Source organism: Paramacrobiotus metropolitanus, unplaced genomic scaffold, assembly GCF_019649055.1.
Source record: "Paramacrobiotus metropolitanus isolate TYO unplaced genomic scaffold, Prichtersi_v1.0 Parri_scaffold0000023, whole genome shotgun sequence".
Lineage (NCBI taxonomy): Eukaryota > Metazoa > Tardigrada > Eutardigrada > Parachela > Macrobiotidae > Paramacrobiotus > Paramacrobiotus metropolitanus.
In genome coordinates, this window is record NW_026570243.1 from 905,882 (window position 1) to 926,839 (window position 20,958).

The 20,958-nt window shown below is 50.6% G+C and overlaps 1 protein-coding gene across 1 annotated transcript; it reads right to left on the minus strand.

The window, feature by feature from the left end:
* Positions 1 to 13,604: 13,604 nt before the first annotated feature.
* Positions 13,605 to 17,238, minus strand: LOC129587156 (uncharacterized). The gene is made up of 3 exons (XM_055480768.1): positions 16,783 to 17,238; positions 15,086 to 15,898; positions 13,605 to 14,864 (listed from the first exon to the last, which is right to left on the minus strand). Exons 2-3 carry the CDS (start codon positions 15,424 to 15,426, stop codon positions 14,663 to 14,665), a joined length of 543 nt encoding a protein of 180 aa, XP_055336743.1. The 5' UTR covers positions 15,427 to 15,898; positions 16,783 to 17,238; the 3' UTR covers positions 13,605 to 14,662.
* Positions 17,239 to 20,958: the final 3,720 nt, after the last annotated feature.

Here is a 20,958-nt window from a genome sequence, read left to right on the forward strand (position 1 = left end):
CGTCCTTCAAGAAGGCGAGCTCACTGGTAGACAACTCCGCGGGCCGATGTCTTCGAGGGACCAGATTAGCATCACCCAGCGGATAGTTGACCGAACAGCCGACCGGGCCACCCTCCTACGCAGGCTGCTAGCACTCAGGAGCGGAATGCAGGTACTTCGCCAGCAGAAGTTACGGAGGATGATACTCGAATACGCACAGCTGCTAAGGAACCCAAGGATCAACCCGGCCGTATACATACGCGAGCCACCCATGGAGCCCGGTCAACCCAAATCGGACTTCATTAAGGAGACCATGTCCGACCATTCGGACGAGGAAGACCCTCAGCATGTTCACACCGGACAGTGACATGGGCGATGAAAAACAGTGGCAGTTAGCGGATGCTCGGACAACATCCCGGCTGTTAGCGGATGTTAGCGGATCCCGCCTGTTAGCGGATGCTCGGACAACATCCCGGCTGTTAGCGGATGCTCATCAGAGACCGTGTCGGCAACACCGACTGGTAGACGGAGCAGATCCCCGGTTAAACAGGTGTCTCCAACTAGAGCCATGTCCCAGCCTAACCGGATGCCGAGCATGAACCCTATTCAACCCCCGCCACCGAGGTTTTCCCCAAGACGGAACCCTCGGGAGGCTTCACCGGAACGAATGGACACTTTGTCCCCGGCAAAACCGGAGACAACGGCAAAGAACCCGGCAGCATGGCCTCGGTACCGGACATAGCAGCTGAAGTAACGGTCGAAAGCGGGTCACAACCAGTTGTGCAACCCCAATTAGGGCCCCTGGTTCGTAACGAAGGGTACCGGCAGTACCATAATGACCCGGCTATGGATCCCATTAAGGACCCTACAATCACCGAACGGGATGATTGCATTAACCGAGCTGCCAGTGCTGAGCCTAACTATTTCAACGCTCTCAAAAATCGCCGAGGCAACTTGCCCGATAACGATTCCAACGATACCATTCGGGAATACCACAACTTGACCGAACGAATGAAGGAAATAGTGCAGCAGATAGGTGATGACTATGGAAAGAAGCGAGCCCCGGGAGAAATCCCGGCGCCTCATCCCATCGCACCCTCACCGGTCACCGGAGAAGAAACCCCTAAACCCACGACATCCCATAAGGTGTCCGTGGTATCATCAAAAAGGATGATTCAGCCGGCCCGAGAGCCCTCTGTCGACGAGATCCGTCGATGGGCCGAAGGGAAGCCTCCAATAGAGGCACCCAAGGCCAAGCCAAAGGAAGAACAGCCTCGGGACGAAAGGACCCCGCTGCTTCAGATGATGATTGACAACTCCAACCGGAAGGAAGCCGGAAAGGCCGAACCGAAGAATAAACCGGAACCACGGGAGGCGGAGATGAGATCACCTTCACCGGAAATCCCACCGAGGGCCCTAGACGAGTCTGACGGATGTCAGAGCCACGATCTACCGTAATGCGCGAGGCTCAACTCGACTTCAGATCGCCCGGTTTCTCAACGTAATGTACACCTACGGGGACAAGCCCCGGGGCGAAGCCGAGATTGAAGCAATCCAGACGGCAATCGCCCCAATCCTACATCAGATGGTCAGGGATAGAGAGCTGCAGACTACCAATGTGCAGCGCGGACAATATCTACGGTACACCGTACCTGACTTTATCCCCCTGGCAAGACGAAGGGAATTGAAGCTTCGGATCTCATACGTCCATAACAAGAATAGGGACTGTGCCGGAGACGAACCTCAGGCCAGACCAGTGGAATCGCGAGCGGCCCAGGCGAGGGTCTGGCTGGAACTTGCCAGATCAACAGCAGCCTCCGCGGGTAGCCGATTCCCCCATGACCGACCCAGGGCACCCGGAGATTCGAAGGGCTACGAGGTGATGGGACCCTCGACCCGGGAATCGGCTAATAAGCAATCTAAGCACGCGGTGCGGGATAAGAGGGGTAAATTCATCAAGGACACACAGTCAGCTTCCCCGGCATCGCAGCCTACCTCCCCGATGGACTTGTCGGCTTCGCAGGCTGGAACCTCAAAAAGGGGCCAGTCTACGACTAAGAAGCGCAAGGATAAGGGCCGGACATCTCGGAATCAGCAGTCCCTCGAGGAGGAGGAAGATTCTTCCTCGGAGAATGATGACGCCGAGTCGGAACAGGACTCCGACAAAGCCGATAAATCGGAAGGCGAAGATGACGATGATGATGATAAAGGGAAGCCGCCAACAGCGGCACCCCAGGATGGAAACTTGGAGGAACCGGACCAACCAGAGGATCCTCCGGCGGAAAACCAGGATGAACCGATGGATGGGGAGAATGCTGGCCAGAGTGCCCCTTCCCACCAACAGAACCCGGGTCAGCTCAACCAGCAAAAGCTTTGGGAACGAACACCCAGCCCACCGAGGGATCAACTGCTTATGATGTGGCACCAAGACACAGCGCAAGTTCTACCACGGGAGATCCCAGCGAAGCCCATATTACGGGTTCCTCGACCGAAACAACCGGCGACGATGCGAGCGGCTAAACCGAAGTTTAAGCCTCGGATCTCGGACACCGATGAAGGTTGGGTGCACGTACATGCTGCACTCAAGGCGCTATCTTGGTCTGGCCCACTGTACGCAACCCCGGACTTGGCTTACCAACTGTTAAAGCAATGGCGCGTCGATAAGGACGGAAGCTGGTTCGACCTTAGCCTCGACAGAGTCAAGAAATACTGTCGGTTGGCTTACGAAACAGGCGCCATCCTCCGAGTCTACACCCATACTGGAAGGCCATATTAGGTCTTCCCGAGGGAGAAGCAAGACCCAGCACCCCGGACTTACCTTGGATGGCGAGATGCAATCATCGCCTGCTTGCGGACGGATCGATACCCGGACGGATTAACTCGCCGGGAGATCCTGAGCCACCTAATTGGTCGGTTCGAATTTATCCGGATGTCCGCCCGACCTCAATTGGAAGATGATCTGTATCGACCAGTCCGAAGAAAGCAGATCAACCTGTACCACCTTACGGACGAACTGGAATACGTTCTGGTACAGGCCTGCCGGCAGAAAGCCTTGGAATGAGTGAGGCCTACAAGACGCCCACGCAGCGCTTCTCCGTCTTCCACTTACCTACAGACTTCGGCCAACACTTGCCTAAGACCCGGTCCAGCTCGGAGAGCCCAAGTAAGGCTTTACCCGGCTGCCCGGGCCAAAGAGTCCAAGAAACGGTTAGCACGGGCGAAATTCATCAACCCTGCCGACGTGCCGGAGGAAGCCCGGAAAGTGACTTGAAAGTGAAGTCACCCGAGGCTCCTTGCCCAATAGGCGAGGATAGATAGCCTCTACAACGGGAATGTTTTCTAGCCAAACAGGCTGGAAGGAAACAACTTGGAACGGAAGAGAACCGACCGTACCCGACCGTAGTATTTGTCTAACCGTAGAACGTAGAACCCAATAGGTTTACGTAAAACCTAAAAGGTTTAAAAATAACTTAATAAAATTTAAGTTTGACCATAGCCTCAGCCACAGCCTCGGATGGAAGCCTACAACCCGGAATGCCAGACGTGCCGGGCCAACAACGATTCACCGCGGACCCTCTTACCTTGCGCGGACTGCTTGCTACGGAACCTCGATAAACAAGCCGAGGACAACAGGGCTCACCGACGGGACCAGGCTGTGGCCTTCTACCTTCAAGGCGTGACTGGAAACTTGAGCGCATACACCCATTTGGTCAGCACTAGCCGGCTCCTAGACCAGTTGCACTCACAAGAGTTGTTGCATTTGTGGGACATGCAGCGCCACCGTCGCGTTCGACAGGAACCCGGGTGGCGTAACACCCTACCGGTCCCGGAGAATCTCAAGCTGGTTCAGGTCCGTGAAGCACGCCGAGAAAGTGAGCGTGAAGAAGAGCGACGGGAACTTGCGGCAGTCGAACGGCAAATCGCCGCAGACAGCGAGAACATGAGGAGCGGATGAACCGGGAGAACATCCCACCCCCGGCTGCTCCGACTGGTAGGCTCACAGTGGAGCCCAAAAGGTCCCCGGATGAGCCCGCGGCACACTTCAGCGGACCGACGAACCTTTGGAACGCGGATGGAACCGTAAATATTTCAGCATTGGCTGGTGCGTTCGCCGCAAACCCGAACCCTCTCCCAGGAGCGACCTTGGCATTTATCGGACCAGATGGTCAACAATACATGGCCCAGATTATCAACCCTCCGCAACCGCAAGCCTCTGCGGCAATACCGCAAGCTCAACCGGAACAGCAGCCGGTAACCCTGCAAGTGAGTGGCTTACCTCAACCCCCTGCTCAATCGGTAGTTCGCTCGGCTGACCAACCAAGAACGGTGGCAGTGACCCCAACAGGGTCCACCCCGTCCAACAGAAGAAGCCAGAGTGTAGCGGACTTGGCCCCCGGCGACCTACGTCACAGACTGAACAGTGACTTACGCCGGAAATTGGAGAGCCAGAATAGGTCCACTACTGACCGAGCCCCGGCTGACCGAGCTTCGAAGGATCGAACCCGGCCTTCCCCCGGCAAACGATCCGGATCGGAGGATAACGGAGGATTGGTGGTGGACTCTAACACTAAGTCTCGTTGGAACTTCACACAGCCCGTGACTTGACACCCTACACCAGCTCCGAGGCCGGATCCACAAGTGATGGCCCCGGATGAGTTACCGGTGCCCCAGTACCCGATACTTGAAGTGGAAGTGCCAGGCCAGCATGACTCTCGGTATGACCATGCACGCCGACAGGGCATTGCGGTGGAAACCCCACACCCGACGGAACGGACGGATTACGTCATGGCCACCATGCGGTACCGGGAGGATCGTCGGACTCAAGTCTGGAACATGATGCACGGGTTACGACAGTTCCTCAACAACTCCGGTTACCAGCAGATGTTCGAACACCGTCAGGGGTCAGAAGATTTTCAGATGATTGACCGACTTGCGTATGGCATTGGCTTCCCGCACTTCCGGAACAACGGCCTGCCTAGCGCCACCGACCCGGCTATCTTGGTCATATCATTGGATCGACCCGATTGGTCCCAGTTGAGCCAACTCAAGGTCCCAAGTATTGGTCCCAAGCAGCCATGGTAGTCACGGCTGCCAGAGCATCCCGGGACATCCCCGAGTACCTTGGAGCCATCGAACCGCAGGCTCAAGGAGAAGCCCCGATGGCCTTCCTGACGGCTTAGCGACTGATTTTCGCAGCCTGGCTAGGCCACCATCACAGCCATTACACCCTGTACTGCGCGTACCGGAATAACAACATTCCACCCACGCTGCGAACCACTGTAGCCCGGCTCAGCACGCCGATGCAGGACGCGGTAGTTTGATTGTGGCTTCGGGACTTCCTGATGACGGCAGAACGATGGAAGAAGGAGTACCAATATTACCCTGACGAGAAACTGGACAACGACGAGGCCTCGACCCTCTCAGAATGGTGCCGATGTAACCGCCACCTACCACCTGGGTTCACTTCGCCACCGATGCCTGAATGCAAGTCATACTACCGGTATGACATGTGGCCCGGCTCATCATCATCCAGCAGAAACCGCCGGCGTCGAGAAGCACGCCGTGTAAAGGCCGGAAAGCCGGATCAGGAGGCTTCAGACACCCAGTCAACCTGTACCCAGGAAGCCACGTCCTCGAACCAACCGGAACAACGCGGCCCAGACAAAGATGACGACTCGGAAGGATCCCATTTTGGTGGTGGAGCCCCGGTCGTCGGCGACTTAGAATGAGAAAGACCGGTAGCTGGACCCCAATAGGGTGAGGCTTACCGTTAGGACCGGTCAAATGGACATGACGACGTCTCCAATAGAGACTTAGACGAAGTTTTACCCGGATAACCCGAAGGAGAACTTTCGCAGATCGCGTTAACCACGTTCTGCTACCTAACCGGACCCTCAATAAGGGATACGGTGGGTTAATACATCTTTATACTATGTCCAAATGAACCTTAAAGAATGGATTCCCCGGACCGACTCGGCAACCACGGGTGCACCTGTCAGAATTTCAGAGGTGGCACCGTACCGGTACGTCATCCCCGGTTTTCCCCGGACAGAATCCGTCAGAAGGCTCGGATCCTCCGGCATTAATCCTTTAAGTGCCAAAGATCGTGTGCCTAACCACATCTGCTACGTACATCACAGATCGTGTCTTCAACCATGATCTGCTACCATTACCGCAGACCGCGACATCGAACCACTTCTGCTACCGAAGAAAGTCAGAGTCAGCCACAAGCACGGCTGTCCGTGGAGATCTCAGCGAGGGAACCGCAGACTGTGGTCTATAACCACGATTCTGCTACTAGCTGGACCCTCATTAAGGGATACAGCAGTAGATCCCCGCAGATCGCCGGCAACCACGATCTGTTACCTGATCACCCTGCAGACCGCAGCCTCAACCATGATCAAGCCTTTGAACGTACACATTGTTCAATATCTAACCGGACCCTTGGAGCTCCGGAGTAGAGGCCCAGTAGCCCTCCACCTGTGAATGAAATTCTAAGTTCTGCCCCCTAGACGCGGGGAGCAATATCATCTACATCTGAGGAACGGAAATACCAGAGAAACCCCCGAAGGGAAGGCCGCGGCATTTCAGGAAGACATATTACCTTAAATGCATCGGTCCGAGAAATAGAGTCCAAAGAAGTGGACCTTGCCGGACCTTAACCCGCGAAACGTCGGATAGCTACCTTGTGAACCCAATAGGTTCCGAGGAAAGCGCTTAAAAGTCCGCTTCGGATGTTCGAAGCCTTATCCTCGGGTAGACGGCCGGGCAGAACTTTTACCTCACCGCCTACCGGGGATAACCCGATACGTACCTTTGAACCTTGGACTCTGGTTTATGCCACTTCGGGTAGACATACATCCTAAAGTGACATAGGCAGGCATCACCCTCCAGAATTGGACGGCATGAAGAGTGGTCGGAATGGAAACACTGATGTGGACCTTGGAATGGGATCCACATCGGTGTTTCCCGGCATTGATACCTTTCCTGAGAACCCAATAGGTTCCGGGATAGGTGCCCAACAGGCCGCCAAATACTAAAAGGAACCTGATCCCCGTGGACGATCCGGGCAGAACTGAGACCTCGTCGTCTGCGAGGGATAACTCGAGTAAAACCCTCGGCCCCGTTGGACTGGACTCGGCAAGCAAGTTGCTTAGACGGTTCAGCGTGACCACTGAATGGAAAGGGCCTACCGTAGCTTTCGAAGAGAAGCCTCCTAAACCACGGGGGTCCAAAGGATCCTTCGTACGAAAGGAGGTTTATCCGTGCAAAACAGCACGACCGGCTATATTGGGCGGACAAACCACTACGGCAGAAGAGCCCGAGACCCTCGGATGGATCCCTCGGATGAACCCGATAAGTACGAGTTCAACCCAATCGAACCGTACCGGATGTTCCCCCTGGCTTCCCCTGGACGAACCGGACAGAATGTTCCGGTCGCCGGCGACAATGACAGGAGGCTAACCGAGCCAATAAGCGAGGGTATGCAACGTCACTGACGGAGCCTAGATGCGTGACGGTTTAGTTGGCCTCAGTCGAATCAACGACTCCGCCACCGTCGATCGCTTCTGCAGAACCTGTGGAGGATAAACCATAGAAATGCCACAGACCGTGATACCAACCACGGATTTGTCGTTGACTAAGGGAGCTGTCCCCAATAGGGACACCCCGATGTCGGACCCCGGACAGGAGGAGCCGAACCATCGCAGATCGCGTCATAAACCACGAATCTGCTACGTCAACGGGACGAATCACACGAAAGGTGGTTAACCAGGGGCATAACTTGCCGAGTCCCCCTGTTTAGACCACTCCGGCAGAAATATCCCGGCAAATCATTCCCATAACTCGGACTTCGGAGCCCAATAGGCTCTCAGTCACTCAACCCAGCCCGGACTTCTGCGGCCTAGGAAGCCATAACTCCTATACCGATGAAGCCCAGGCGAGAAACCAGCTTCACAGGGATTCGTCGCACGAATAGCGGCTGGACAAGCACAACTGCGCACAACACACTTGTTCTTGTTCAGGCCCCTCCTGCAGAAGGACCCCGGTGGAATAGCGGTTCCGTAACTTGAACCGTTAGAGCCCAATAGGCTCTGCCCACCGACCGAATGTGGACCGCGCTGGCCTGGAAGCGACTTTTCCTGACCACTCGATCCACACGACTTAATCCCCGGACCTTGAACCAAAGAGGATTCCGCTAACATACGGTCAAACACGTCATTGCCGCGTTTGACCGCATCTTTGCCAATGCACCCATGGACAACCCGGGACTTGGAACATTAGCTGGCTGTACTTTAAACCAGCGATGGGCCCAATAGGCCCTACTCGTAAAGACACTTAAGTGGGCCACTATGATAAGTGAATGGGCGACATACATCTAACTGGGCCAGCTTCAGTTATTTTTTTCCCGAGCCATATGGCTGTCAACTTTTTGTTTTAGCAGATTCAGGAAAGTTTGTCCTTTGCAGAGTACTTGGAATTTTTGAAATCGGATCACCCGTTTTCGAGTTATTTGCGTTGTAAAAAACCGATGACGAAAGCACTCAAGCCACGCCACGCGAGCCACTGCACTACAGCAAAATGACTTTTGTAACCGTCACACATGTGCGGCTGCAGCTCTTCTTTATCGCATCACGCCTCAGCACCTATGCAGTACAGTAAAATCACTGCATTCACCGCAATACGCGTGCAGAGGCGTCCTGTGATAAAGAAGTGCTGCAGCCGCACATGTAACATTAAAAGCCATTTTGCTGTAGTGTAATAATCGCGTGGCGTGGCTTATGCTTTCGTCATCGGTTTACAACGCAAATAACTCAAAAACCTGTGATCCGATTTTAAAATTCCAGTACTCTGAAAGAGCAAACTTTCTGAATCTGCTAAACAAAAGGACAGCCATACGGCTTGGGAATAAAATAATTGAAGCTGGCCCACTTGTGTCGTCCATTCACTATCCCCATTATAACCACTGGGTATTGAATGACGTTGACTCCACCCGGGATCCCTCGTACGAAAAGCGACGAACCATTGTGGAGGAGGGTAACCCGCTCCGCTCCAATGGCTCGTCCCTCCGGCAGAAGGACTCCGGACCTTGGAATACGACCATCACGCAGATCGCGCTAACCACGATCTCTACCTCGACGCTGCTTGCAGAAGCGCAATAGGCCTCTAGCACAGCTTAGCAGCCCGCGGTAAAACCACGATCTCTACCTGTACGGACAAAGGCACCAGTAGAGGCCCATTAGGCCTCCAGCCCGGAGAACTCCCTTCGGAACGGATGGATCGGGACATTAGGGCACATCGGTACCATTGCTCCGATCCAGAGGATCGGACTCATGGTACTGATGACCGGCATGACCATTCACCCGCGAACCGGACCTTGGTCACCTCACGGAACGTGCTAGGACATTAGGGAACGCTCGTATCCTTGCCCGACCTCGAAGAAGATCGAGTAATGATACGCGTGTCCGGCATGACTGCATGCTCGACGGAAGCCATGGAAAGACGCCAATAACTACGGCAGGTAGGCCCAATAGGCCTTTATCACGCCGATGAACCATCTTCCAGTAAACCCTGGAATGGATCGAACGTAAAGTGGCACGCCAGTGGTTCGGTGTAAAAACTCCACAACGTATTGCTTGCGGGCCACCTCGACGAGAAATTCCGGAGTAAAAGAAACGGAAGAAGCCCAATAGGCTCCTATTCCACCTCAGAACGATGGATTGAGACAGTAGGGCGCACCGGTACCGTTGCCCCAATCCAGGAGATAGGAGTCCCGGTATCGGTGCCCACCATGACCGTTCACCGCGAATCGGATGGTGGTCCCCGGAAGGAGGAGACCACGGATACCAGCTGAACTTGCTGGATTGCCCGGATAGGATCCAAAATGGACCTCCCGCGGAGAATCCCACGGTGTGAACCGGCCAGAACGGACGTGTTTCCCGATGACCAAGACAGGACGCTTCGATACCGGCATCCCGGGTGTTTCTGCCTAAGTAGAAGCACGGGATCGGCCGAGGGACGGACCAGAACGGACCCCGTCTTTACAACCTCAGAGTGCCTACCCAGCGGCTAAGACCCAATTAGGTCTAATATAGCCGCAGGGAAGCCTCTTCTTGCATGATTTTTGCTAGTCGCCCGGTGAAGATCCCCGGCATCGAGCTCGGACTCCCACCAGAGCATGTTGGGCCAGTTTTGGTCGGTTCCCAATAGGAACCCCCGACCAAACCAGCAGGGACCGGAATTGGACTCCCATGGCTTAGAGACCCATCTTTCCGTTGACAACTCGGAACACCCGAGGCCAACAGGGCTCGGATCCCGCCCAGAAGCCTAACATCCCGGCGGCAATCCTATCCTCAACGCCCAATAGGAGCAAGAGGGCAACTTAGAGGATTCCGCCCGGATGGATCTCCCATCAGATCGGCTTGGCTTGCCGTCAACTATGGCTTGGCTTGGCTTGCCTTCGGACTTGGAATCGCTAGCCGAGGCTGCCACTGGACTTTAATCCAGCAACCGGGGCTACCTTAGGATTCGACCCTTTGGACCCTGGATTTGACGTCAGAGTCCGGCATCAACCCTTCTAATGTTGGCCAATAGGCGACAGCTGACAATTACGGGGTTTTTGCCCGGACCGAACCCTCAACATACCCAGTAACCACGATTCTGCCATAGCAGCTGAAACTTCCATCGACCTTTAACTCTGAAACGGAGGCTGCAATTGGACTTTAACTTTTCCACCAAGGATGAACCCCGGATACCGAGGCTACCCTCGGTTTGGACCCTTGAAGCCCGACATAACCGGTCCAAGTTGCCCAAATAGGCGACGAGACGCGAAATTACGGGTTTTGTCCGGACGAAATCCTGGAATTCCGGTACTTTATACCGGAACATTCCCCATCGGAAGACCCAATAGGTCTTATTCCTAACCTAGAGAGGATGCCTCATGGCTTTCGCGGATCGCGACGGTGCCTCTCCATTCACCGACTCCATGAACCCGGGTAACGGAGGCTCCATTCAACTTTAACCGGAGGATACCCGGTCGGAATATGAGTTTCATGCCCGTTTCTCACCCGGCTTATGGAGATCCATGTCTCACCCCGAAGTCATTCGGTCGGAAGTGAGTTTCGCGCCCCTTTCTTACCCGACCTCGGTGAAGTGAACCGGTACCATCGGGTATCTCGGGAACTGATGCCTCGAACCCGGATGACCGGACATCCAGTGGACTGGAGCCCTCGTGTGCGGATTAGCTCTAGTCGGAATAAGCACCCGGACTAAAGTCCCGGACCAAAAATTTGTTTATTGTTTTAACTCGAAATGATGTTCTCATTTTCTTTAGATCTGTAGCAGATCTCTTTTATTAACCTGCTCACCAGGAATTGTGATGTTTTCTTACTTTAACGAGAGAGAGAGAGAGATAACACTATTTTTTACTTTTTTGCCGTTACGGACACCATCAACAGAAGCCTACACCGGTCCAACTACAACACCGACCGACCTTCGGATTTCTGCCGTGAGTTGTTCCGCCACGACGGGTCCGGAGGAGAACGCGGTGCCGGAGAGACCCACACCGGACACCCCGAGGCGATGCCACCGACCCCAATAGGGTCGTGTGCGGAGCGGGCACTGGGACGGTAGGGGGCCGGTCCTTCGCAGGGGCTCGGACTCCCGCCCAGAGGCACGTTGGGCCAGTCGCTATGGCAGCCTACGAGTATGGCAGGCAGCGACAGTCCCACTTCCGGTGCACGGTGCAGTGGTGCATATGATCGCACTCACTCCCGTACGCACGCACTCGCATAGCTCACGCCGAATCACTGGCCTCGACTCCGCCTAGCCACACCTACGGCTTTACGTCTCGGCCAATCAGCGTTCGCCATCGCTCGTGTTGGATCTGCCCAGTGACGCATTAGGCTTTTCCTCTTCACGGCTCGATGTGCCGTTCATTAGCATTCATTACGCTGTGCTGTACACTAGCAAATCATTCACTGTACCGTTATGATAATGGCCACATTGAGCCTTCATGTGCTTTGTGTTTTGGTTCCCCTATTTTTCCGCATTACCTGCCAGGTTGATATATGGATTAGCAACCTCAAGAGGTTACCACATGGCGTAACCATTGTCCTTATGGCCAAGCAATCTAGCACTGACTTCCAGTAGTATCGTTTGTTTATGCAGGCACTTGCGCTACATAGTCGGTGTGCAATGCAGGCCTAGATCTACGTGAGGTGCCTGCTGCTATATCTACCGGAAATACGAAGGAAAACACACGGGAAGACGTAAAAATCCTCTTTACTCTTCCCAATACCCAAAATCACCAAAGATCACTATAACAAAGCTCATACTATGACACAGGGATGTGGCTGACAAGCTGACATAAAACACACTGCGAGCTGTGCAAATGATCCGTTGATCATCTGCATATCACTGATACGCTGGCTCTGAACCGGATGTACGTGTGCACTCGGTAAGCACTCGTACATCCACTGCTGAATATACCTGCAATATGGCTGCATACACTGGCAAGTACATACAAAATACGTATCACTGGGCGATCCTCCGCAAGGCGGTACGAGACGTCTATAGCCTGACCACCTCCACGAAGTCTCTCTCAGGTGCTACGTAGCGAGCTACGTAGCAGTAGTCAACCAGCATAAACTCGTTTTGTGGAACTACTTGCTACCAAAGTGGCTACAAGAGACCAAGGCCTGCGAAATTGGTAGCAAGTAGCAAGTAGTCAGGTTCGATAAACAGCCTCTAAGATGCTCCCTCGAAGATATGACGAGATCATCACGACTGATCGAATCCTGCTGGAGGGTTGGGATGCGTGTTATTCACACAATTCGATTCATGTTACGCACTTAGCGTCTTGCTCCGTGACAGCGCTTAAATATCCAATCTAACACCAAATCCATTGGATGTTGCCGCTTTTCAGTGCCTAAGCGCAAGTCCAAGCACGAAAATTATATCAAAAATTTTGGTTTTTTCAAAAGGAGGGCGTAAAAAGCAAAGCGCAGAACATATCGGTCATGATAACAGATTACTGTTTCAGTTTTCTGTTACTATATTAAAATTTTTATATGAATACGAATTTACGATACAGATTGACATTGTTAATTCTCTTCTTCATTCATTTGATAACCGAGAAGTGTTCTAAGTTAACTACATTAGCAGTATGAAATACTGTGTGAATTTTAAAAGATACCCTTTATGCCTGGATCAGCTTACGGAATTCCTTTCGTCCATGCGAAATTTTATTTGGGCCACCTTAAAAATGAATTTGCTTTTAGCAAATTTTCTGTACGTTACACTTTCAAACCTCGCAACGGAATATCATTGCAAAACTGATTTTGTTCGAAATAAAAAGTCAGGGATCGTTTTCCTCCTACCAAAACATGCTTATAAGCAATTCTAAAGTATCTGTGAATTATTACTTCCACTTGTCTATGCCTCTCGACAACACTACCATGAGCACTTGGATTTAGACAATGGTTAAAACTAACATCAGCATTCGGGTTTCTACAATACTTTGGGTACAACTAATGTGTGCACTCGGGTTAAGACTGCGGTTAAGGTTCAAAACGGCTCCCAGTGGAAATTCATTATGGGCTTTATAACTCATTGTAAGAATAAAGTCTCCTCTATCAGAATATGCCGCTCTCATGTATGTAAAAAAATTTGTTGCGTTAAAAAAACAATTTTCCGTTATGAGTGCCGAAGGGGGAAGCGCTGTTCAACAGAGAAAAAGCGGCTAGCGCTGCTTTTAGACTCCGGCATCTATCCGGCCAGCCCTTCCGCTGAAACTCCCGTTTGAGTCCGGACCACCAGACAAAGTTCTGCGGGTCCTGAATAATGACGTCAATCTGGGCCCATCGATCTCTTGGATGTGGGATGGCCCCCATGATGTAATCGATGAGGACATGGCTGGATATTTATGCCCTGGTTGGGGGCGTATTCATATGCGTCGAAGTCTGTCGCCCTGGTGCTTGTGTCACGTCGGACCGGTGGGTCCGATGACGGTGGATCGGTATCCATTTCCATGGTGACATTCCGTTCAGGCCTCTTATTGGTGCGTTGGACAACCAGGCTCGAGTCTTCCTCGTTCCGCTTACAGGGTGAGATCCGCGTATGGTGCGATCGCTCCTGAGGATGCCCGCGATTCTGGCTGCCAGTCTGGTCCTGGTGTCGATTGTCAATGTAGGGGCGTAAGTTTCTGGCGGGCGCGATGGCGGTGCCGGTGGCGCTTACTGTTGAGTACGCGTCGGTTCATATTGGTCTTTTTAGGGCATCCAGCAGGCCGCCTTCTTCCTTCCGTTGCTTGACCACTTGGTCGACGACGGTTTTGTTAAAGTTGCTCATTAGCTGATCATATGTAATGCGTGTCTGAAACCCGTGGGGCTAAGATCGCGACTGTGGCTGCTGGTGCGACTGCTGTCCAAAGATTTTCGGGGCAGCCGATAGGCAGCGCCCTGTACTGGTCGACACCCGTGTTACGGGGTCGACCGTTGCGTTCATGGTCACGCTGTGCCTTCCGCTCTCGTGCCGTTTGAGTGAGGGGAGGCAACATCTTGTCGCCGCTGCTCCAACCTGGTCCTAAGGCGCCGCAACGTTCCAGGTAAAGATCGAAGATTTCGATCTGTTCGCTGTCCCTCAGTAATGAGAACAGGTGGTGTCCGTGAGTGGTTATGTAGCTCTAGGCTTCGAAGTTTCCTCTAACCACTTCTTGGTAGAAGGCGTACGCCATTTCGCTATCGTTGCGGAAGCCGGGCCTCAAGTGGTAGGCACAGGGGAAACTTCTCGTTGAGAGTTGTCCCTCCGGTTCGACTGGTCCGTACTGTTGGTTTTGCAGTCCCGCAACCAGGGTCATGCTTCTGCCGTGGAGTAAGTCCCATTCTCTGTGGTAACAGAAATAAGACATGCAGAATAAAGTTCGCTTCTCGAACTAAAGTGAAGTCTACTTCTAGATCAAGTCCCTATGATAATTACACCCTATGATTTTACGTACCCATGAAATTTTACATGTTATTTGTTAACTTGGCTTTTCTTGCCCGGTGAATTATTTCGGGATTACTCCCTAGAACCTATGCAACTTCTATGCCTAGGTTACTGATGGTACTTCCGATTCTGCATCTTCTTGGTAGAAGCCAGGGCGGCGGTGGGACGAGGCCCATAACGGTCCGGTTGGTCACGTCGCATCCTGTATCGCTGCTGGGCCTCTGGGGCATCAACGGTCTGTTCGAACCAACCTTCGAGCATCTTCTTGACGACGTGCCTCACATCTTCTCCGATGGGGTACCAGCCCGTGGTGCGGCCCTGACCGGAGACATACTGTGTTCCATCGACCAGCTGTAAGTGGTGTGCCAAGGCTGCCAGCTGATATCGTCCCAAGGGCTGGTTGGCCATTTCGCCTCGTGTCAGGCCGAGGGGGTGGGCACCGTCAGGATAGCGTTGCGCCATTCCCAATAGCCTTGAGGGGCCGTTTCGCACCTTTCCGGTGGGAAAGTGTAAAAGATGTCGCCGTTAGGCGTATGAGTCCTTAGGATGACACTCTCTTTATAGCCTATTTGGATCTACAACATCACTTTGAACTTCGATAGCCATGGACCATGCCATTTCTCGATGAGCTGGTAGGCTGTTCCCAGTGGCATAAGTTGTGCCCGTGTGGGACAACGCCTGTGGAGCGGCCCTAACGTACGCCTATTCTTTGTCATTGCCGGAGATCTTCATCCGTTGGGAATGAGCTCCGCTTGGGTACTTCCTGACCACTCTTGAGGTTGGTGGCGAAACATAGTCCATGCGCGGCTTCCCGGGCAAGGCTCGGGCAGGGTATGGCGTATCTCACCAGAGTCCGACTTAGGTGAGTACATATCACTCACGTTGGCCAGGTCGGGCTGCGGTCCGCTCTGCTCACCTGTCACGTTGGCCTGGGCTGTTCACACAGCAACAGGTTAACGTTCGAGAGACAAATGCTGCTCTGCCGTTCGGCGCAGACTCAAACTCTGACTCTGATTCTGACTACTCAAAGTCTGACTCTGAGTCTGAGGGTTTTTCCTAGGTTTTTTAGGTTTCTTAGGTTTCTTAGGTTTTCTTTAGGTTTCTTAGGTTTTTCTTATGTCTCTTAGGTTTCTTAGGTTTCATAGGTTTCTTAGGGGCTTTTTTAGGCTTCATATGTTTCATAGGTTTCTTAGGTTTCTTAGGTTTTCCTTATGTCTCTTAGGTTTTTCTTAGGTTTCATAGGTTTCGTAGGTTTTCCTTATGTCTCTTAGGTTTCTTAGGATTTTCTTGGGTTGGGACAGTCAGAGTCAGAGTTTGAGTGGTCAGAGTCAGAGTTTGATCGGTCAGAGTCAGAGTTTAAGCAGTCAGAGTCAGAGCTTGAGCGGTCAGAGTCAGAGCTTGAGCGTGGGCCCTGTCGTTCGACGTCTAGGTCAGACGTTGATCGTTGAATGCGGAAATTCAGAGATCCTGACTTTAAAAAGGTCAGAATAATGCGGAAAACTGATCTTCCTAATGCTAAAATACAGTCTATAAAAACTGTATTTTAATGCTGAATTATGCGCGTTTACTAACTTTAGGAAACTGCTGTGAATGTAGTTTGATAAAATGCTGTGACTCTGAATACTGCGATATGAATGCTGTTTACAATGCTGCTGTCCATTACTTCCACTTAATTTTCAAAGCGAAAACCAAAAAGAAAAAGGAAAACTGCAGTTGCAAGGTGAAAGTTTTCAAAACAGTTAATCAGCTTTGCTGGCAACTGACTGCTTCAAATTTCCACAATCCTTGCGGCATGGAGTTTCGAGAACCGTGTCTCACCGCAACACCTCTCTCCACAATCCGACTGCACGGGTTTCGGGTTACCGTGTCTCATCGCTCTGTAATCCACGAAAACCGAAACTCTGCAACTAGGCTCCAAATAGTGCTGTCAGTTAATCCCAGTATTAAAAGGGCAATGCTTCACGACAATACTGCTTCAAAGAATTGGCGTCCACCACGCCAAGTTCCGACGAAGATGAGATATTGCTTCAAAATATGAAATTATGCTCAGATTTGGCGGATCTTGGGAGTTGGGACTCTGCTACCATAATAGCCATGCCACGGAGCAGGCTACGAAGAAGAACGATTTTCTATGAAAATCTACGAGAGAAACACCGTCCAACTTCCGCTACGCTTTTATTAGTCAAAACCAGTAAATCATAAGACATTCCCGAGTTGTGCGATCATAACTTCTCAACTAAAGTTGTCTGACAAAACATCCAGCGGATCAGAAGTTCCAAGCTCAGTGTTATCGCAACAGTGTAATGCTGATCGTCTGTGTACTGCGTTTACCTGTCTTGGCTATCGAGCCAAGTGCTGAACACAGTTAATGCGGTGCAACAGGTAATGATAAGACGTACGTGTACGTGCATATGCACGGGAGATGGTGACGTACTAGCGTCATCCCCAACATCGGCGATTTTTGTCTTCTTCTTTCGTTGTATTTCTTTCTCAAAACTAATTTTGATGAGAAATATACAAACTTAGGACGATGGGGCATTATCTGTTATGGGACGTAAAGTTCCCTCAGATTGCTGCGAAACTGTCAAAGAAGCGTGTTAGCTGTTGAGAATGATGGGGTTGTCGGTTTAGCAGTGGTGGGTTCTTACTGGTTAACTTTTCCCGTAGACTTTGAAAGCTTTGAAAGTTTTTGAAAGCTTTCTCTCAAAGGTATCTTTTCCTTGAAAAACTCATTGTGATGGCTAATCTACACATTAGGGGCTATAGAATAATGCATAGTCATGGCAGTTTGGATCCGTGCGGCGAGCTGACGGATTCAACAAAGAATAAGGCTTACGCGATTATTATACAGAGATTATCGTTTTAATATTGTAATTATTGATAATTATTATGGAATTACTGATTTGCAAATTTTATTGTAATACGATGAACTACTACAGTACTGTAGAGTAACCCTGCACTTGACAGCTTTTTTTACAGCTCACCAGTTAAGTAGAAATCAGCGCATATTCACAAAAATATGACAAGTACATTACCTAATAGAATAAAATGTGCAGAATTTTAATAAATTTTTTATTTTCCGGTGAGTTTTGCTACTTTTGTGTAATAATCATCTAAAGTAAGTATGGAAGAACTTTCGGTGACGTCTACGCGCGCACAATAAAGATGCCGCTCATCGCGCACCTGAGATACGGATCTTTTCTAATTCGGATCGCGGATATGCTGCATCGCATGGTTATCAGTTGGCAGATCATATCCGCGGTTTCAGTGCGAGACTGCGAGCTGAAGTGAAGTCAGCTGCATCTTTCGAGCACTGAACGGCGCAATTTTGTTTCTGGTTCTACGATCCAGAAAAATTGATGTTCAAAGAATTCTAAGTTTAAAAATTATGAAAATAATAGTACTGTAATGTATCGGCGCCCTATGTAAAACGAAATTTAGAGCGAATAAAAATTATTCTTTTATCGCCAACGCAGCTGTCGTACAGGCAGGCCAGCGCTCAAGATCGGAGTGAAGATCGGTATCTCACAATGTCAGATGCGCGTGGGCGGCATCTTTGATGTGCGCGCGTAGACGTCACCGAACGTTCTCCCATACTTACTTTAGATAATTATTACACAAGAGTAGTAAAACTCACCGGAAAATAAAAAATTTATTAAAATTCTGCACATTTTATTCTATTAGGTGATGTAAGTGTCATATTTTGGTGAATATGCGCTGATTTCAACTTTACTGGTGAGCCAGCTGAACGTTTGCCAGTACTACAGTGCCGTACAGCTCATATCATACGAAAAAGCTGTCAAGTGCAGCGTTACTCTACAGTCTACAGTACTACTAGAAACCGTCCGTAAGTCGAAAATATAAATAGTTTGGAATGGAATGACGACAATTTGTTTTATGGAATCCGTCCGCTTAAAGTGTTTTATATAGTAAGACTGGCAAAAATCCTTATCCCTTTTTCTAACCGTCGAAAATCCCTAACCTTCTGTCTAACCGGCGATATCCCTTTTCCCAATGTCTAACCAGCCAAAATTTCCCTCCCCTTTGTGACTCATCGTTCTACAGACATCGTTCGTTCTACATCGTTCTGTACAATATTTTCCAAATCAGTGTTCCTGGCCCATATTAGTAATGACATGCTATACGGAAGTCGCACCGACTACCGTACTCGATGACCAACCATACACAGTCGGTACAGTGGGAATACACTCTGGAGTCTGGACTCCGATGAATGGTCGTACACAAACAAACTACTTCCGCTAGGTATTGCGGATGTGCCTACCGAAAGCTACCGAAACCCAAACACTCAGGAACTTCCCAAATGTTTAATCAACAGAACAGAACGCACTTCTACCAGAAGGTCACACCAACATTCTAGTAAAAGCTAACTTCACAGTCTTCAGACTCTTCTAACTCGTCAAGCCAAAGACTCGAACACGCTGAAACATGCAACGAGAATCGCTAATGGAGTTGGTGATCAAATGCGTTAGATAAGAACAGCAATCGTACGTAACAGAACAGATAATGTACGTCACAGCACGTACGTACGTAATACACGCTTTCTACGCATAGCGTGTTAGTAATCTTATAACGCATGTTGTTAGTCAGCGGCTTTCGTTCGAAAAGTCTCGCATTTCCGCCAATCTTCTGTTAATTTCTAATGATAAGCCGATCGGATAAATAATAAATTCGATCTGGACGTCGATCAGTAAATCGGAGGTCGAAAAATCGAAAAACGAAAGCCAGTGAGACCAACTATTGTACCCGCTAAACGAACTTGCACCACTTTCAGATCCGGCCGTTGCCTGCACCCGCCACCTGTAACTAACTTTTTCGGATTCAGGAATAAAAGTTACGTAAAACCTTTAAAAAAATAGGTCAATAGGGTAGGCCCGCAAAAACGGCATATTGTCTACTCATTACAGTATGTGCAATGGAATGTGGAATTGGAAAATTAAAAGTTGAAAACAATTTTGAAGTCGAACATCCGGGTTGGCAAAATCGTAGTCGATGTTTTCCAAAACCACGATTCCAAATCGACGTTTTCCAAAACCACGATTCCAAATCGATGTTGAAGACGCACTAGTAATTCGTGATAAGCGGTAGAGGGGCGGTGCCGCTGGAAACAGATTCATTGGCTGTATGAGTAGTCTAACGAACAGAGAATTCAGCATAGCGCTAACAGGACAAACTGCAGGAGCGCAGTATAAGAGAATCTATAATACCGAATTTCATGGTGCAAACTGCAAAGCGCTGGCGGCACGCTTGTAGAACACATTTTTCTGTACATTTTCGTTATGGTCTTGGTTTGCTAACAGATCTGGTTTACCTGATTTTCTGGTTTAACGCGCTGGAACGTGGCTGAAGGCTTGGGTGTGGCGAAAGTGCGGCAATTTACAGTGAACTGTGCAATAGCGCTTACCTGGTAACCGTGGCTTAAGCCAAACCAACCCAGTATCATAAAATCTGAAGCGTTGTAGTTAACTCGACGCTAGCTAGCGTTTGGCGAATATTTCACGAAACTTTTGTATTGAACACCTAGTACGCCATCATTGGATTATAAAAGAAATGCCCTACGAGTACATTTTGATGCAAAAAAATCAATATCTTGGCAATGCGCACATTGCGCAGCGTACCAGCACGCTACTTGTTAGCACATGTAAGGTACGTAGTGCGTGGATTGCATGCGGTGGGGTAGAGGGCGATGGCTTAAACCAGAAAATTAGCTGGATTTTCTGGCTGTTTCGAACACCTGCTTAAGTACAATAATTTGTTAGCGACAGAAACAGCGACTTCCGGAAGCTGGCTGGTTTTCACAAACTGCCGTCCTTGTCCGGTTACGCTGGCACATACCGTCAATAAAGGGATCTATTTTGAGCTTATGCTCCGCCCACCGAATCGAGATGGCTGACCAGTGAGACAATCTTATTTTTACATGCGCCGAAGGTGTTTTCGGGTTCTCTTTTGTTTCTTACGGTTAGGCTTGGACGTCTT